The following is a 17,767-nucleotide window of genomic DNA, read 5'->3' as shown; positions in this document are numbered from 1 at the left end:
GAGGCTAAGTACTGTCTGGGTGAATGTATTTAGTTTTAGTCACATAAGATGGCGGTGTTTTAGTTATGGCAACATTAGAAAAAATCAATTTCTTGCAAAAGTCTGGATTCCTTAAAAAGTTTTGAAAACTAGGATGATTTGAAAATGCTGGGCCTGAAACCCCCAATAGCAGCAGTGTGTTATAACTGTTTGGGGAGCACACACCTGCTCCAATTTGTACCAGAAATTCCACCACTCCCAGGTGACTTCCATACATGCTAAACTTCACATATTGATGTTTGTTGTCTAGCTCCTGCATAAGATCATCTGCAAATAAGATACTGAGATGAGCCAATGAGAGATCCTTTCTAGAATCTGCAGTGATGTTGGCCACAACCTCCAGACCTAGGTCTGCTAGAGTTTACATTTGCTGTAGCATCTTGCCTGGCAAAAAGATCATGCCCATTGACATTTTTGGTTGTTGTAAGATATAAATATGAAATGCTGCAGATAGCATTATTAAAAATTCAGCCACCTATAGCTGAGTCCTTTGAATAATTAATATTTCTCCTTTTTGAGTTCTATGCATCAGAAATGAGGCTTTATTTTTCTTTTCTTTCCTTTTTTTTATTTATTTTTTGATTGTTTTAATCAGTATTTGTCACTTGTATAACTAAAGAACTCCTTTCTTCATATATATAGAGCCTAGGTCATTTGTCTGGAGAAGTAATTGAATCTTATTATTTGTGAGTAGAAATTTTTGAAAGGCTAACTTTGGTAATTCTAGAAGGAGTGCCTGAAATATTAGGAGGAATGATTGTAAACAGGCTTCCAGTCTCAGAGCTGTCCTATTGCACGACCTATAGAGATAGGTTACTTAGTTACAAACACAGAGTTAAAGTCATACCTAATTTGATACTTTGCAACAGGGCCTGAGATCAGCTTTAAAAGAGCCATTTTTATGAACCGATGGGTGATTCTGTGACAAGAATGTACAAATGATTTCTTCTTTTATCCCAATGAATTTCATTTGAAATGTGCTTAAACTTCTTTTCACCTGAGCAGAAGGAAGACTTATGTGTCCCCAGAGTTATTCTGCCACTGGTCTAAACAAACCTTCTGGTTCCTTTTCTAGATAAATTCTGAACCAAAGTCTGTGTCTCATTAACCTAAATGCTTCTCAAAATCCTCAACTATCAAGCCGCTTAATCATAAATCTTCTGAGGCTAGTATTTTCTCTTCTTTTCCTGTTTTTACTTGTCCGAAAGCTTGCTTTCCCATCCCCTCCCCAAATTCTTCTTTTTGGCTGTAACATTCTGACCAGCAGCATTGAGCATTTCTTAACAGCCTTAATAAGGTTAGTTTCTGTGAGCAGAATGGACACGTAATGGTTTACTCCTAACAGGAAAAATTCCCCAGCTGAGCTTGCATACATACTGAGAAACTTGAGCACCAGAAACCAAATACAAGATGCAACTAACTTTGCTTATTCCCTGAATGCTTTATGCCAACTCTGAGGCTCTCTCTCCCTAGACATGGTGACCGTTGAGCCCTTGTAGTGGGCCTGTCCTTTACACAGGCTTCTTGTCGCTAAAAGTACCAGTTGACTCCATATATTCAAACTCCCATTGTCGTTCTCAAGATATAAAGTCGTTCATTATCCAGAAACTATATTGACAAAGTTTGGGAGACTTCACGTCCTTGGGACTCAGTTTTTTGTCTTTGCAAAACTTAGAATTTGTAGTTCAAGCACTTGTTCTGAAGTCTAAAAATATAATGTAGAAGTTAAAGGAATTTTTCTTTTCAAATACATGCTAGTTTAAAAATGAATGCATTTCCAAATTTGAAATTCCCACCAGTTTTACTTTACTTTTCCATAAGTTGGCTTAAATGGTAAACACGTTCATATGTACACCTGCCAATTTCTGTACTTACATGCACATGTATTTTATATTGTGGGACTTTAAACTACCTCTGACAAGTGAGACAGCATTCCATAACAAAGTACTGGTTTTGTTTACACCTTCATAAATCATGCAGATGAGATCCGTGGCTATTCCCAGCCACACATGATAAAAATATCCTGTGCCTTTCTGATGTTTCTGGACCTTCAAGGTCAAGATGCTTATCCTCTGCAGAGCTGTGAATTCTTGGGTGTTTATCTTTCCTACCCATTTCTTAGAATGCCCCTTCAGTTGCTCAGTACAAACCTCTCTCATTTCAATTTTTTTTTTAAGTTTATTTATTTATTTTGAGAGAGAGAGAGAGAGAAGCAGAATCCCAAGCAGAGCCCGATGCGGGTCTTGAACTCATGAACTATGAGATCCTGACCTGAGCCAAAATCAAGAGTCAGTCACTTAACTGGCTGAGCCACCCTGGTGCCCCAGAACTTCTCTCATTTTAGACAGACCTTAAGCATCCTGCTCCCTCGTCTTCCTCTCCCTGCCTCTTTCTCCTCCTTTTACTATAAAAGAGAAGGATCTGTTAATAGTCAGTTATTCTTGTGAGTGACTGACTGGTGATATGCGAGGGGAACAAGTTGAGGTGTTTGGGGCTAGTGCCTGCAATTCTAAAATATCATAAAGCATTGTTTCTTATATAGGATCTTAAAACCAGTTAACTAGCAGACCAGTGAATACTGTAGGGACCCCAGAAATCATCCTAAGCTTCTTAAGTTGGTTCTGAGGATAAACCTTTTAAAAGTATTTCAGAGGTGATTAGGATTGGAAAGTGCAGGTTAGAAGTGACCACAGGGACGCCTGGGTGGCTCAGTTGGTTAAGCGTCCAACTTCAGCTCAGGTCATGATCTCGCGTTCATGGGTTCGAGCCCCGCATCGGGCTCTGTGCTGACAGCTCAGAGCCTAGCCTGCTTCGGATTCTGTGTCTCCCTCTCTGTCTGCTCCTCCCCTGCTCATGCCCTGTCTCTCTCTGTCTCTCAAAAATAAAATAAAACATTAAAAAAATTTTTTTGTAAGGAAGTGACCACAGCAGGTGACTCCATATTGAAGACCCCTCCTGATGAGGTGAGCTCAGGGCTGGCTCAGGCAGTGCTTCTGAAATTCCTTCTGGGCTCAGCTGAGACCTAAGACCTTTTGCTTAAATATTGTCCTGGAGAGGGGAAGGCAGAGGAGGGCATAATAAGTGCCCCCTCCCCCCACAGCCTCTAAGAGAAAACAGAAATATAAGACAACTGACAAAAATACATGACAAACAACCATGTAAGTTGTGACATATGTTAGAACTTTGTTTTTTTGTTGTTGTTTTTTTTAAAGGGCACCCGGGTGACTCGGTTGAACATCTGACATCGGCTTAGGTCATCATCTCATGGCTCATGGGTTCCAGCCCCACGTCGGGCTCTGTGCCAACAGCTCAGAGCCTGGAACCTGCCTTGGATTCAGTGTCTTCCTCTCTCTGCCCCTCCCCCCACTCTCGCTCTGACTCTCTCTCAAAAATAAGTAAACATTAAAAACAAACTCTTTGTTTTTAAAAGTTAACCTTTTTAATGTCGATAACAATAACTACGTGTCCAAATCATCCAGGCAACACTTTCCCCCTTTTATTATTATTATTTTTTTAATGTTTTATTTATTTTTGAGAGTGAATGACAGAGACAGAGTGGAAAGCAGGGGATGGGCAGAGAGAAAGAGAGAGAGAGAGAGGGAGAGAGAAAATCCGAAACAGATTCCAGGCTCCGAGCTGTCAGCACAGAGCCTGATGCAGGGCGTGAACTCATTAACTGTGAGATCATGACCTGAGCCAAAGTCAGAGGCTTAACTGACTGAGCCACCCAGGCACCCCAACCCCTTCCCTCTTAATTGGGTCTCGCTTCACCATATTGTTTCTTAAATATCTACTCAGTGACATGGTTCCAGGTCCAGGCCCCTTCCTGCCTGAGCTTAGTTCTGTTCTCACCTTCAACCCAGTCTCTCTTCTCTTGTCCCAAGTGACACACAGGTGTATTCTATTTTCTGACCCAGTTATTTCGGTGGTGTGGAAAGAGCATTTCAAATGTACCATTCCTTCTAAACCTTTCCCTCTACCTCTTCAGCCTCAAATAAAAAGATCCGACATCCTGGAATGCACCACTGTTTTTTTCTTGCCATGTGATACAAGCTTAAAAAAAAGCCATGTGTTCTTTGTGCTCTTTTGTTAATAGAGGTTATAGAAATGCATGTGCCCCATGTTCTGTCAGCCATTTGAAGTGGATCTTGGGAAGCTATTGATACCATCTTCCAAGCTGGAAACTCTTCCTGGTTGCTCGTTTTTAAAAATGCAGACAGACCAACAGATAAAAAGTAATAAGTATAGTTTAAGATTTGGGACTGCCAGGACCTTTACACTCATAAACACATTTAGTGTTCACACCAAACATTTTGTTTTATTTTATTTTATTTTATTTTATTTTATTTTATTTTATTTTATTTTATTTTGTTTTATTTTATTTTGTTTTGTTTTGTTTTATTTTGTTTTATTTTATTTTATTTTATTTTATTTTATTTTATTTTATTTTATTTTATTGTTTTATGTTGTATTTTATAGTGATGGTGGTGGGGTGCTGAGCCCAGGGTGGTTAGAGAACATACATGCCCAGGGTCACATAACTAGTACTTGAGAGAGCACCATTCTTTCAACACGCTCTGCTTACTTAATGAGTAGGTATACCATAGATAAGGCTGCAGACCATTACTAAGCTTCATTTCTAAGTGAATAAGGAAAAGGGAATTGAGGCAATGGCGTATTAATGAATCAGTAGCTGCAAATCACCAAGCCCAGCACCCGGCACATGGCAGATTCTCAGTTAATGTTAGCAAGTATTGTTGTCCTAGTGTCAACTCTTCAAGAACTTTCTTTGGGGGAAGATATTAATGATCCATTATTTCTTGCTTGTGAGATGTGAAGTTATTGACTTACTGCTGCTGGGCTTGGCATGTTGAGCCCTGTTTCTGTTTATTAATGTGATGAGGTTACTTGTGATGAGGGAGGGTCCCTGCTGCGTGGTGGCAGTAATTATCAGTGTCACTGTGGCTGCAGGAACCAGTTGCTAGCAAATGCTGGTTTCTTCCTTTCTTTCTCTTTTTTTTTTTTTTAAATCCCATTACACAATTTAACAATCATTTCATTCCATAGTGAGATGAAAAGAATTCAGCAGCCTTCAGCTAGAGCTGAATAGAGAAGCAAATTATAGAAATCACTGACATTAGTGCCTGGCTAGAGCAGGATTGTTTCCTACTGAATATTTGAAAGTATTTTGTCCAATCTAACTTTAAAAGACTAGAGTCACTGGGCTTCCACTGCTTTCCTTGGGAACTATAATTTTGTGGCCCAATAGAGCTCAGCGGTGGGACATTTTCTCCCGCTGATATGGGAGCAATGGAAGGATTCATAGGAGGTCTGGTCACTGTGTTTGTCAAAATGAGATTTGAGAAGAGAAAGGAGCACAAACATATTCAGCTCACTTGAGAAAATATTTCAACCCAAGGATGTTTCTTCAGTCTATCCTGCCACCATTGAACCATGGTTTGCTACACAATGGGATTTTTCTTTAACTTTGTATTGTAGAGAATCCCCCAAATACACAATAGTAAAGAGAACAATATAATGGACACTCGTAGGTGCAACACTAGTCCCCAAACCATCAATCATTGACCAATCCTGCCCATCCATATGCTTACCCACTTCTTTCCTTCTATTATTTTGAAACATATCTTCTCATTATATCTCTTTTTCTAAGTTCTGATAAAAAATATATAACATAAAATTTAACATTTTAACCATTTTAAAATATATAATTTAGTGGCATTAAGTACATAGTATTGTCCAACCATTACCACTATCTAGTTCCAGAACTTTGTCATGACTCCAAAAGGAAACCATTGGCAACCACTAATCTTTTTGTTTCTAGGGATTTGCCTATTCTGGATATTTCATATAAGTGGGTTTATACAATATAGAGCCTTTTTGGTCCTTCTCTCAATTAGTATAATCTTTTCAAGATTCAGCCATGTTGTATCAGGCATCAGTACTTCTTTCCTTTTCATAGCAAGATAATACTTTATTATAGGATATACCACATTTTGTTTATTCATCCAATGGTGGACATTTTGGTTACTTCCACCTTTTGTCTATTGTGAATAGTGCTGCTTTGGACATTCTGATGCAAGTTTTTGTTTGAATACTTGGTTTTCAATTCTTTTGAGTATATACCTAAAATTGGACTTACTAGGTCATATGGCAATTCTATGTTAACTTAATGTGTGTGGAACCATTAAACTGTTTGTGACTGCAACATTTTACATTCCCTCCAGCTGTATATGAGGGCTCCAATTTCTCACATCCTTGCCAACATTTGTTATTTTCTGACTTATTAAAAAAATTATAACCATCCTAGTGGGTATAGAGTGGTATCTTATTGTCTTGATTTACAACTTCCTAATGACTGTTGATGATAAACATCTTGGCATGTGATTGCAGGTTATTTGTATATCTTCTTTGAAGAAATGTCTATTCAAGTGTTTTGCCCATTTTTAAATGATGTTGTTTATTTTTTTGTTGTTGATCTGTTCTTTATATATTCTGGATACTAGACTTTTATTAGATATATGATTTACAAATATTTTTCCCATTCTGGGAGTTTTCTTTTCACTCTCTTGTTTATATCCTTTGATGCATAGAAGTTTTTAATTTTAATGTAATCCAATTTATCTGTGTTTTCTTTTGTTGTTTGTGCTTTTATTGTCATAGCTAGAAACCATTGCCAAGTCCAAGGTCATGGAAATTTACCCCTGTATTCTCTCCTCAGAGTTTTATAGTTTTAGTTCTTACATTTAGGTCTTTGATCCATTTTGAGATAATTTTTGTATAGTATGAGGTCAGGGTTCAACATCATTCTTTTACATGTGGATATTCAGTTGTCCCAGCAGCATTTATAGAAAAGACCATCATATCATTTTATCCATAATATTTCAGTATGTTTCACTAAAAGATAAGAATTTTTTACATAACAACAGAACCATTATCACACTTTTAAAAAACCTTCATATTTCCTTAGTATCATCAAATATCTAGTCTGTATGCAAAGCTTTAATTGCCTCAACAATTTTAACAGCTTTTTAAAAAAAATCATATTTAGATAAGTTGCATCCTTTGCACATTGTTGGTATATCTTTTTTAGTGGTTTTAAGTCTATAGATATCCCCTCCATCTCCTTTTTTACCTTCTTGCAATTTATTTGTTAAAGCAAATGGGTCATTTGCCCTATGGAGTTTCCTATTCTAGGTTTTCTTGATTGTGTCCCCATGAGGTAAGATGTTCCTCAGTACTCTGAATTTTTTGTAATTTGGCAGTTGGAACTAAACACTTGATCAGATTCTGGGTTTTTTGTTTGTTTGCTGTTGTTTGTTTTTGGCAAGGCTACTTCTTAGGTGATGTTGTTATTCTAATCAAGAGGCAAATCCTGTCTGGTTAGTTAGTTAGTTAGTTATTTTAGTGTTAGCAGCCATTGATAATCAGTGCTTAAATTTTTTTATTTAGGGGCTATGAAATAGTAATATTCTAATTCTCTTCTGTCCTCTTCATTTATTGCATGGAATGCCTGCTGTTTATGAAAAGAAAATTTACCTCTTAAGTACTTAATTATCCAGTGGTAAAACTTGTCTCAGATTGGCAAGTAGAAACTTGATTCTTTCCCTTTATTTACCAGTCTCAAAATAAGATGGAGCCAGTTATATATATATTCTTTTTGAGGGTTGTTTATTAATGCATTTAGTTAGGCATATTTAATGTGTTTCAAGCCGTTGCAGTTGTTACTTTTATTGATGCTCAAATCATCCCATAGTTGGCCAGTGAGAACCTCTTCAAGTTGATTCTTGAGTTCTTTCTAACATGATCTTGTGGTCTCCTATAGCTTCCTGGCTATCATATATGACAACTCTGCAACTCTCTTTGGGTTGCAGTGTGAGCTACCGTGGCACTTCTCAAATTTCCTTACAGAAACTTCTAATAGGTCTCTTTACTTCCCTTGGCAGTCTGGAGAAGATGGTAGCATTTCCTGCCATTTGTGGAATCATAAGACAAGTCAGAAGACGCACTGGAAACTCATTCATGAAACTCATTTCAGAGTTTTACTGAGTTTCTATTAGGCAACCATGGTGCTGATGTTGGGAATGGACATTTGGACAAAGCCAAAACCGTCAATGTGATTTCTTGTGGATCCATTTTAGTTCTGTTTCTAGTATCTAGTCAGAGATTGATTGCTAGTTATTCTGAATTCTTTTCATATAATTACAAAAAATATATAAGTACTTAATAAGATGACATTTGTAGAAGACCTCTTTTAGTTTTAAGAAAAGGGAGAAAATATGGAAATGGATATGTTTCCTCAACCTAGAAAATGAGTGTAAAATCAGATGGATTGTTTTCCCTCTTCTAGTCTTTATTTCTCTATTAAATAAGGGAGAGGATTATTTTCTGCCTATTCGATAAAGTTGCTGAGTGCTGTAATGAGTTTATATTTATAGAGAACTTGAAGCTTTTTGGATGAAAGGTGCTAAATTAAGGCTTATTGTTTATCGAATTTATTTGATGTGTCTAACCTCCCGGGAACATTTGCTGAAGTTAATTAAAAACAGATAGTCCCCACTCTGACAGCTTACAGTGCCACTTACAAACCAATAGCATAAACAGCCTACACTTTATTGTCCCAATGTTGGACTGCCTAGAAAACCATAGCTCTTTCAGACAGGAGAATGATCTGCTTTTGTAGGAGAGATGAGATCAATTGCTGGATAAAACTGCAGAGGTATTCTCAAATACATCTGCCCTCGTTTTTAAAAATAACTTAGAATATGGAGATTTTCCTCAATTTCCAACTATAATTTTCAGATTGGAAAATTAAAAATAATCTTTCTTTTCCATCATTTTGGAAAGAAATTAAGATATAAGTTTATGTTTTATATATTGTCTTACGATCACTTGTTCCTTACAGGAATGGCATTCTAAAACAGCCAACTGAATCACTTATGCTGTCTTAACCCAGTGGAAGCTGTGAAGTATAATTATAATTATGGTATGTTTGCTTCCTTTGCCAGTTGGTGATGGAGTTTTGTGGTGCTGGCTCTGTCACTGACCTGATCAAGAACACAAAAGGTAACACGTTGAAGGAAGAGTGGATCGCGTACATCTGCAGGGAGATCTTACGAGTAAGTGACAACATGGAGTATCTTGGGAGGTGTTGAACTTAGTACCAACCTTCCACTGACATTCACAAGAGTATCGTAGACCTTTCTAAAGCTTTATTCTAACAATGATGGCAGTGGTGGTGGTTTTGTGGTCTGCTCCAATAGAAGGGAGAGTCATTCTGATCAGGCCATGTGAACTCTCATTTGGGGGGTTAACACTGGTTGACTTTCCTTAACCATTTCCAATGGTGTTTTCAATTAGAAATATGATTTTAGATCATAGAGATAAGGTTTCACTTAAGAAATGAATTTTTTAGAGCTTTTTCGATTACTTGAATTTTCCATTTATGAAAATAGTTTACGAATTGCATGACGTTAACCATTCCAGCATTTATAACCTCGTCTAACTGATTTTAAATGAAAAAAAAAAAATCTTTGAGACGTTGTCACTTAAATCAATCAAAATATCTGGATAAGACTACGTATATTTGTCCAGTTTTGCCCACTAATCTCAGTCAGGCAATCTGGACAATAGTATCATATGTACTGAGCTCAATTCAGGAAGAAGGTAATTGGTCAGGGTTCAGTCAGACTAGTTTATTCATCTCTTGCTAGTAATATGGAGTCTATTGTACGTTTACTGAGCATTATTACTAGATCTGCTTCACAATCATAATTTATTTATAAGCTCTGCCTTCTTAATCTAAGGGAATAAAAGTTAAAACTATGTTCATGATGTGCCCAAGATACACTTTTGAGAGACAGATTATGTGCTGTGAATGGATGGATGGGTGGGTGGATAGAAGGCATTAAGAAATTGAAACCACATTAGGAGAAAGAAAGAAAGAAAGAAAGAAAGAAAGAAAGAAAGAAAGAAAGAAAGAAAGAAAGAAAGGAAGAAAGAAAATGGACCCATAAAAATAACATTTGTAATAGCATATACTTAGAAATAAATTTATAGAAAGATGTGAATGACTTCTACACTGTAAACTACAAAATATTAGTGAGAGAAATTAAAGAAGACTTTAATAAATGGAGGTATATACCATTTCACAGATAAGAATATTGAATATTGTAAAGATGTTATTTCTTACCAGTTTGATCCGTGGTTTCATTGAACTCCCTATCAAAATTTTCTAGGTGTATCTGTGGATATTTACAAGCTTTATTTTTTAAACAATTACTTATTTATTTTGAGAGAGAGAGAGAGAGAGTGCAAGCAGGGAAGGTGCAGAGAGAGAGAGAGAATCCCAAATAAGGTCTGAGCTGTCAGTGCAGAGGCCAACGTGGGGCTCGAAACCACGAATCATGAGATCATGACCTGGGCCGAAATTAAGAGTCAGACGGTCAACTGACTGAGCCACCCAGGCACCCCTTGACAAGCTGAATTTTAAAACATTAAATGGAAATGCAAAGTGCCTAGAATAGCCAAGGCAATCTTGAAGAAGAAGAACAAAGCTGAACGAGTTATGGTGCCAGTTACCAAGACTTATTATAAAGCTACTGAGTAGATAAGACAGAATGAGGTATCGTCACACAAATACACAGATGGCCAAAGGAACAGGATAAATATCCAGAAACAGATGCACTTCATATGGACCCCTGATTTATGACAAAGGAAGTGCTGCAGTGCATGGGGGAAGGGTGCCCTTATCAGTAAATAGTGCTTGGTTAATTGAATAGTCGTGTGGAAAACTATTGATACCTACTTTATATCCTGCTTAAAAATTAACACCAGCTGGATTAGAGACATAAAGGTGAAAAACACAAAAAACAAAGCTCTTAAGAGCAAACATAGGATAAGCTCTCCATGGCTTGGGGTGGGCAAAAGAACACAAAACAAAATTTGAGTGGGATACAAGGAGGTATGGCTGCTGCTGTCCTTCAAATCTGACATTTATTTTCAAAGATCGAGGTGCCTTTTTGTCAACTTCATTTGAATTTCTGACTTACAATTTTACTCATTTAGAGAAAGCACGAAAGGTTATTCAGTCTTCGAGACCACTCAGTGGTGCCAAGAATCTGTTGGGTCTTCAGGGCTGGTTCTGCAATATACCTTTCTGTGCTGCTGAGGAACCCCAGCTGGGGAACCCTGGGGATCCACCATGTGCTCTCCAGGGTTCTGAAAACAGCAGGACCATCACCCGATGATTCTCCCTCAGTGCTTGGGTAGAATGTGTGAAAACTGTTTTCTTCCTTCTTCCAATACGTTCTCCCAAAAGGTACTGGCATTTGAGATAAGGTGACTCATTGGAAGAGACACTCAATCACAAGAAGTTTCAGAGATAACCCTCCATGCATCATACGATGTCATAAAATATGGCATTTGGCTCACTTGTGTGCTCTGGTACCTGCTTCCAAAAGCTCTGGTAGTGAAGGAGGCCAAGGAATTTTCAGTCCCTCTTTTAAGAATTCATGGGATGTTAAGATGCTGTAAAGCATTTTAATCTGCTTGATGTCCACCTTGAGCTAACCTGACTAGATAAGAAAGGTAATTTTTTAGCACCCAAGCCAATGCTTCAAACTCTCATGGTTTATGTTTACTGATATTCCTGAACATACACATTGATCTTTTTGAACATCCATATTCTTCTGATGAGTCTTTTCAACAAGGGAATTCAGATAGTTAGAATTTTTTTATGTCAACTTCATTTTTCATACCAGGGTTTTGTCATTATGCAGGAAAATTAAAAAGACAGCAAAGTATAAATAATAAAATGGCAATACCTGAGTATAAATACCTTGGATGAGCAAGTGTTAGCATGACATAATTTGCTTTAAGACACCAATTTGAGATTGTTTTAGGTTATGCTTTGTCTGACTTAGAGCAAGTCTGTAGATTTTTAGAGCTCAGACCACAGAGAAGCCAAAGTGAGAGTAACTCATGGAGAAGGGGAACACAATCAGGTTTGGATGCCACCACATAATTACTTCATATAATGAACACAAAGTCATAAATATCACAAAGCACTAAAGATGACAGCTATGAATGCCAAACAAAGGAAAGGGAAATTGCTGTTTTCTTTTTTTAATGTGAGGCACTTTGGCTAAAGGCAATGGGAAATTTCTTGTCTGGACTGAGAAATGTTTCATTGTGCTTAGTTAAAATTATACACTATAGGGGCACCTGGGTGGCGCAGTCGGTTAAGCGTCCGACTTCAGCCAGGTCACGATCTCGCAGTCCGTGAGTTCGAGCCCCGCGTCAGGCTCTGGGCTGATGGCTCGGAGCCTGGAGCCTGTTTCCGATTCTGTGTCTCCCTCTCGCTCTGCCCCTCCCCCGTTCATGCTGTGTCTCTCTCTGTCCCAAAAATAAATTTAAAAAACGTTGAAAAAAAATTTTTTTAATTATACACTATAATGTAACTTTTAACTTTTGAATTCAGATATTGATTTAAAAAACAAACTGGAGTACTTAGTTAAATCAGGTTAGTTTTCTGTAAGAGACTCTAGACTCTGTTACAAACCAGCACATGCAGCCAGCCCTCACTTTTCTCAGTACTATCAGCCGAACCTCGTGCATGCCAGAGCCGCATCATCGTCCGCTTGGGTCGATGCTACCTGAGATCAATGCTGATATGCAAGCAGTTCATTAATACAGCACCGGGCGTTGCAAAGGCTGCTTCTGTATTTTAGTTTGTATTGATCAGTTGCCTAGTTTAGAACAGCACTGTACACATATGAAAGATGTGAGTCTGATAACAAAAGTCTCTCTGGGTGAGTTCACATCTTTTTGGGATCACTGACAACCCAGCTAGTTTATTTGCATCTTGGCTTCTGTCCTGTTAACCCTTGTCAACTCTCTGTTACTCCAGGGGCTGAGTCATCTGCACCAGCATAAAGTGATTCATCGAGATATTAAAGGGCAGAATGTCTTGCTGACTGAGAACGCAGAAGTTAAACTAGGTAAGAACAGGATCCAGTGAGCCTAGGAATTGAGGGAACTGATACGATTATTTCAACAGCTGATTGTTTTTCCATTTTGTTTTGTTTTTAACGAATGCAAATTTGTCACTGTGAATTTGGAGGTCAGTGTACTACAGAACGAAGAGGAAAATGTTTCTTTGTCTGTTTCAAAACATTTTCTAAAAGTGCTTGAGTGAATTGGTATACAATATAGCAGACAGAACCATTTGCTTAATCAATACGTAGGAAAAAATTCAGGTTTTTAAAAATTTTTTTTAATGTTTATTCATTTTTGAGAGAGAGAATGAGACAGTGAGTGGGGGAGGGGCAGAGAGAGAGGGAGACACAGAATCCAAAGCAGGCTCCAGGGTCTGACATGTCAGCACAGAGCCCGAGGCGGAGCTCGAACCCACAAACTGTGAGATCTTGACCTAAGCCTAAGTCAGACACTTAACTGACTGAGCCACCCAGGTGCCCCCCAAAATGAGGTTTTTTTTTTAAAGCAAAACCCTTTAGATTAGAAGTGACTGACCTTGAAGTGGTTTCCTGTATCTTACCATTTGTTGACTTTGTTGCTGCTATAACAGAAAGTGATGACCCATTTGTTTACTGAAAAATATCCTGTTAGACACATTTAGAATAATGAATTCCTGCTATATTCCCATATGTTTTACATTATATTTTCATCGACTTCATTATTACCTAGGGCACGTGCACAAAATGGGTGTTCAGTATTCTCCTTTGTATGCATGCTGGATATCCTACTTCCACTTGCCAGAGTTATCTGTGAGGCAACCCTTTTCCTTGGTGCTTCTTTCCAACAATCTGGTGGGAAGAGAAGGTAGAGAATCTCCACATGCATTTGCCTGCTTGGCGTCTATGAGTAAGGGCGTGGATTGACAGCTATCTCTAGGATATGCAATTTGTCATCTAGAAAGGAGGTATTGCCCATATGATTGTTTATTTTCAAAGAGATTGAAATATCTCCTGTGTTTATATCCTAAACATTTGTTCTTGCCTCTTTGTTAAAATGCATAATTTCCATTTTTTCTTAGTTAGCATTTGGGGCCAAACTTTCATCTTGTGAGTAATTCCCTCTTAAAAGCATACATTTCGTAGGCAGGGTGTGTGTGTGTGTGTGTGTGCGTGTGTGTGTGTGTGTGTGTGTGTGTGTGTGTGTACACACGTGCGTGCATGTACATATGTTTGTGTATACTGGCTAGATAATGTATCCTCAGAATATTCAGTCATCATTCATCAACAGTCACTTGTTGAGAGAATATTATGTCAGGCCCTGTACACAACACTCTTCCATAGTTTCTCTCACTTTGCCATCATAGCAACTCTATGCAAATATCATCACCCTCATTTTATAAATTTGGAAACTGAAGCCTAAAGAGGTTGATCTGCTAGCACTAGGTGACATCACTAGTAAGTGGCAGAAATGGGATGCAAACTTAGGCAGTCTGACTCTAGAAACTTGGCTCATAACCACTTCCTTTGTATCCTCTAAGTATTCTCTTTTATGGCAAACAAGCTTGCTTTTTATTCAACACCTGTTTTTGGTCCCTACAGACCCTTGGTTTAGCCAAATACAGCATTTTGTGCTTTCCTCATTGGTATACTTTATCCATTTATACACAGAGTTTAAAAATAAACATTCACAATTGCTAAAAGGAAGAAGCAACCCAAGTTGCCCATCAGCAGATGAATGGATAAACACAGTGTGCCACCTGCATACGATGGGATATTACTGAGCCTTAAAAAGTTAGGAAATTCTGACACATGCGGATTAATCTTGATGACATTATGCTTATTGACATAAGCCAGTCACAAAAAGACAAATACTGTATGACTCCACTTATATGAGGTACCAACAGTAGTCCAGATTTACAGAGGCAGAAAGTAGAATGGTGCTTGCCAGGGGCAGGGGTGGGGAGCGGGGAGGAGAGAATGAGGAGTTATTGTTTAATGAGTACAGAGTTTCAGTTTGGGAAGACAGAAAAGTTCTGGAAGCAGATGGTGGGGATGGTTGCACAACAATGTGAATGTATTTAATGACACAGAACTGTACACTTAAAAATGATTAACATTGTAAATTCTATGTTGGGTTTATTTTGCCACAGTAAAAAAAAAAATGCACATTCATTTTAGCACCATATAAGGACATTGACTTCATGCATGTGTCTTCTCTTAAATAGTGGACTTTGGAGTCAGTGCCCAGCTTGATCGAACAGTGGGCAGGAGAAATACCTTCATTGGGACCCCTTATTGGATGGCGCCAGAAGTTATTGCCTGTGATGAAAACCCAGATGCCACATATGATTTCAAGGTATGACTTCTTCATTGTTTCAAAACTATGTCTCACATTCTGCTCTGAATCTTGCAGTGGGAGAATTCTCATGTACCTTTGGGTTTAGAATTTATATAATCCTGGGTTTACGATTTATGTAATCCAGAGGGAGAACTGAAAAGCATTATTTGAATTTAAAATGGTAAGACATTCAAGTGAGAATCTTTTTCATGAATTGACCCATTATATCTGGTTGCTTACTTGTAAAAAATGTTGAAACCATTTTCTATATTCTCTTGAACTTAGTCTGGTTTCTTATTAGAAAATAGATTTCTTCTGGAAGCGTTGAATCAATAGATTGTACACCTGAAACTAATAATATTTCTGCATGTTAACCAACTGGAACTTAAATTAAAACTTTGAAAAAAACAATAGATTTCTATTTTGATTAGTGTTTAAACTTCTGGCGAAGGATATATATGCTGAGAGCTTTTTATGCTAAAAGAGGCCAATGTGTTGTCTTGGGTCTTTTCCGATTAAAAATCGACTTCCTCGTTTCTCCGTTGCTCAAAGTTTAATTTTTGAAGTTTCTTTTCAATGAAAGAGAATGAAGTGGGGTGTTGGTAGCTACCTTATGGTATTTCTGTAGCCTGTTGTAGTGTTCCATTGAAGTTCGATTGGTGGCTTGTTACCTTGTATCATAAACTGGCAATTTGCTCATGAATTCAAAGCAGTGTTTAACTAGATGGTGGTAGTTGTGCCCTTCTTCAAGAAACCTCCCTCTTTTCCATTATGCTAGCCAGTAATAAAACATAATTTAGGGTTACTATCCCATTGACAGCTGCAATGTCAGGGGACATTATTGTCATGAATTGTGGCTGAAAGTTGAAATATTAAAATTGGAGGCAAATGGAATGTAGGAACTGTGAGTTTTCAGATGGGGAAATAGATGAAGAGATACCCTGTGGTCTTTGTGTAGACCACAGGACAACCTTGGGCAAAACCTGATTGATACTACTGAGGCTGGTTTCACAGGTGCACGGACTTTTCACGCAAGGACTTTAGTAGTCAGCTCCAAATACCCTTCTCTTGAAGATGGGAAACTGAGGCTGGAGGTCTTGGCAAGTACACCCCAAGTTAGTGGGCTTCTCAGAGTTGGGGCTTGAGCCCACATCTTGCAAATCTCTTTTCAGTATATTACCAATATATTACCCTGCTCCTCTATGATGTGCTCTTATATAAATCTCCAATTTACCAACAAAACAGCTTCTGAAGAGTATATTTGAAGAATTCCTCTTTTAAAGAACATTTTTAGTTCTCCACATGTGGGGTTATTATTGAAATCAGGTCACAAAGATGCCAACATTGCAATGTCTTTGGGACCCAGTATCGTAGGGCATGGATGAAATTATTTGCCTCTTTGGAGAAATGCAAGCTGAAAGTCTAAAACCAAAATAATCTCCTGTACATTTCTTCCTTCTTTCAAAGTTAGGCACTGTAATAACCTGACAACAATCTGTCTGAAAACAGCTGCCAAGTTAAAAATTAATCTCTTGCCAAAATAAATGTCATTTATTTAAACTGCTAATGATAAGCACATTTAAATAATTTAATTTGCAAATCCCTTCAGAGGAGCCACTACAAAATATATGTCCCAGGCCAGATATGTGTATCATAATTTTCTATAAGCAATTCTTCAAACAGTAGTTATACTTAACAAGTGCTAACTAGACTACTTCTGGGCCACAGATAGTTTAAACTACTTTATAACATACCATAGAGAATCAGGGTGTTTCAAACTTTTACCCTTGGCTTAGCCTTTTAAGTATTTTGGGTAGTTGTTCTGTATGTGGCATTTATTTTCTGTGACATAAAATAGATCCCTGTGACTTAACTGTTTTCAATAATGTAGAAGAGGACTTCCTTCTGGCGAAGCCAAAGCTTAGAATTAAACCGATATTCTGGTCCTCTTTCCTCAGAGTAAGGCTAAGGAATATAGTTTAGAATCAGCAAAAGACTTTTGAGCCCAATGCATAATTCTAGGTGTGGACACAGCCTGGTGTATGAGTAACCACAGGGGGATCATGCTGCACAAGGTGATTTCAGAGGTACTGGAAAGTCCATGTGACTATTGAAGTATTAACGTATCCTGAAACATTAATAAAGTTAAGACTAATTTCTGTGTCTTTTACTAAAAAATAAGGAATCCTGATGAGGAACAGGTTCGCTATATTAGTCAGTTAGACCTTAGTGAGAATTAATTCATCAGGACTGTTATAATGCAGGTGGTACAAAAGGAGGAAGAAGCCACGGCAAGAACATGAGCCTCCCCAGTCATTGTCAGAGGTACAAGAAGGATCATGACTAAAGGGTTAAGTTAGGAAGACTGGGCAAAAAGGAAGGCTTGAGCGTTCTT

General features: G+C 37.8%; 1 protein-coding gene across 10 annotated transcripts in view; it reads left to right on the top strand.

The window, feature by feature from the left end:
* The window catches only part of TNIK (TRAF2 and NCK interacting kinase), a 399,001-nt gene that overhangs the window by 257,085 nt on the left and 124,149 nt on the right, over positions 1 to 17,767 (top strand). For all 10 annotated transcript variants that reach the window (XM_040480745.1, XM_040480740.1, XM_040480737.1 and 7 more), the window contains exons 5-7: positions 9,066 to 9,176; positions 12,968 to 13,058; positions 15,260 to 15,390. In XM_040480745.1, the coding sequence (XP_040336679.1) occupies positions 9,066 to 9,176; positions 12,968 to 13,058; positions 15,260 to 15,390 (333 nt within the window). The remainder of the gene's footprint in view (positions 1 to 9,065; positions 9,177 to 12,967; positions 13,059 to 15,259; positions 15,391 to 17,767) is intronic.

The sequence above is a fragment of the Herpailurus yagouaroundi genome, unplaced genomic scaffold, assembly GCF_014898765.1.
Source record: "Herpailurus yagouaroundi ecotype Mexico unplaced genomic scaffold, PumYag 159, whole genome shotgun sequence".
Taxonomy (NCBI): Eukaryota; Metazoa; Chordata; class Mammalia; order Carnivora; family Felidae; genus Herpailurus; species Herpailurus yagouaroundi.
The sequence above is the reverse complement of the archived record's forward strand: the minus strand, read 5'-3'. Positions and strand labels throughout refer to the sequence as shown.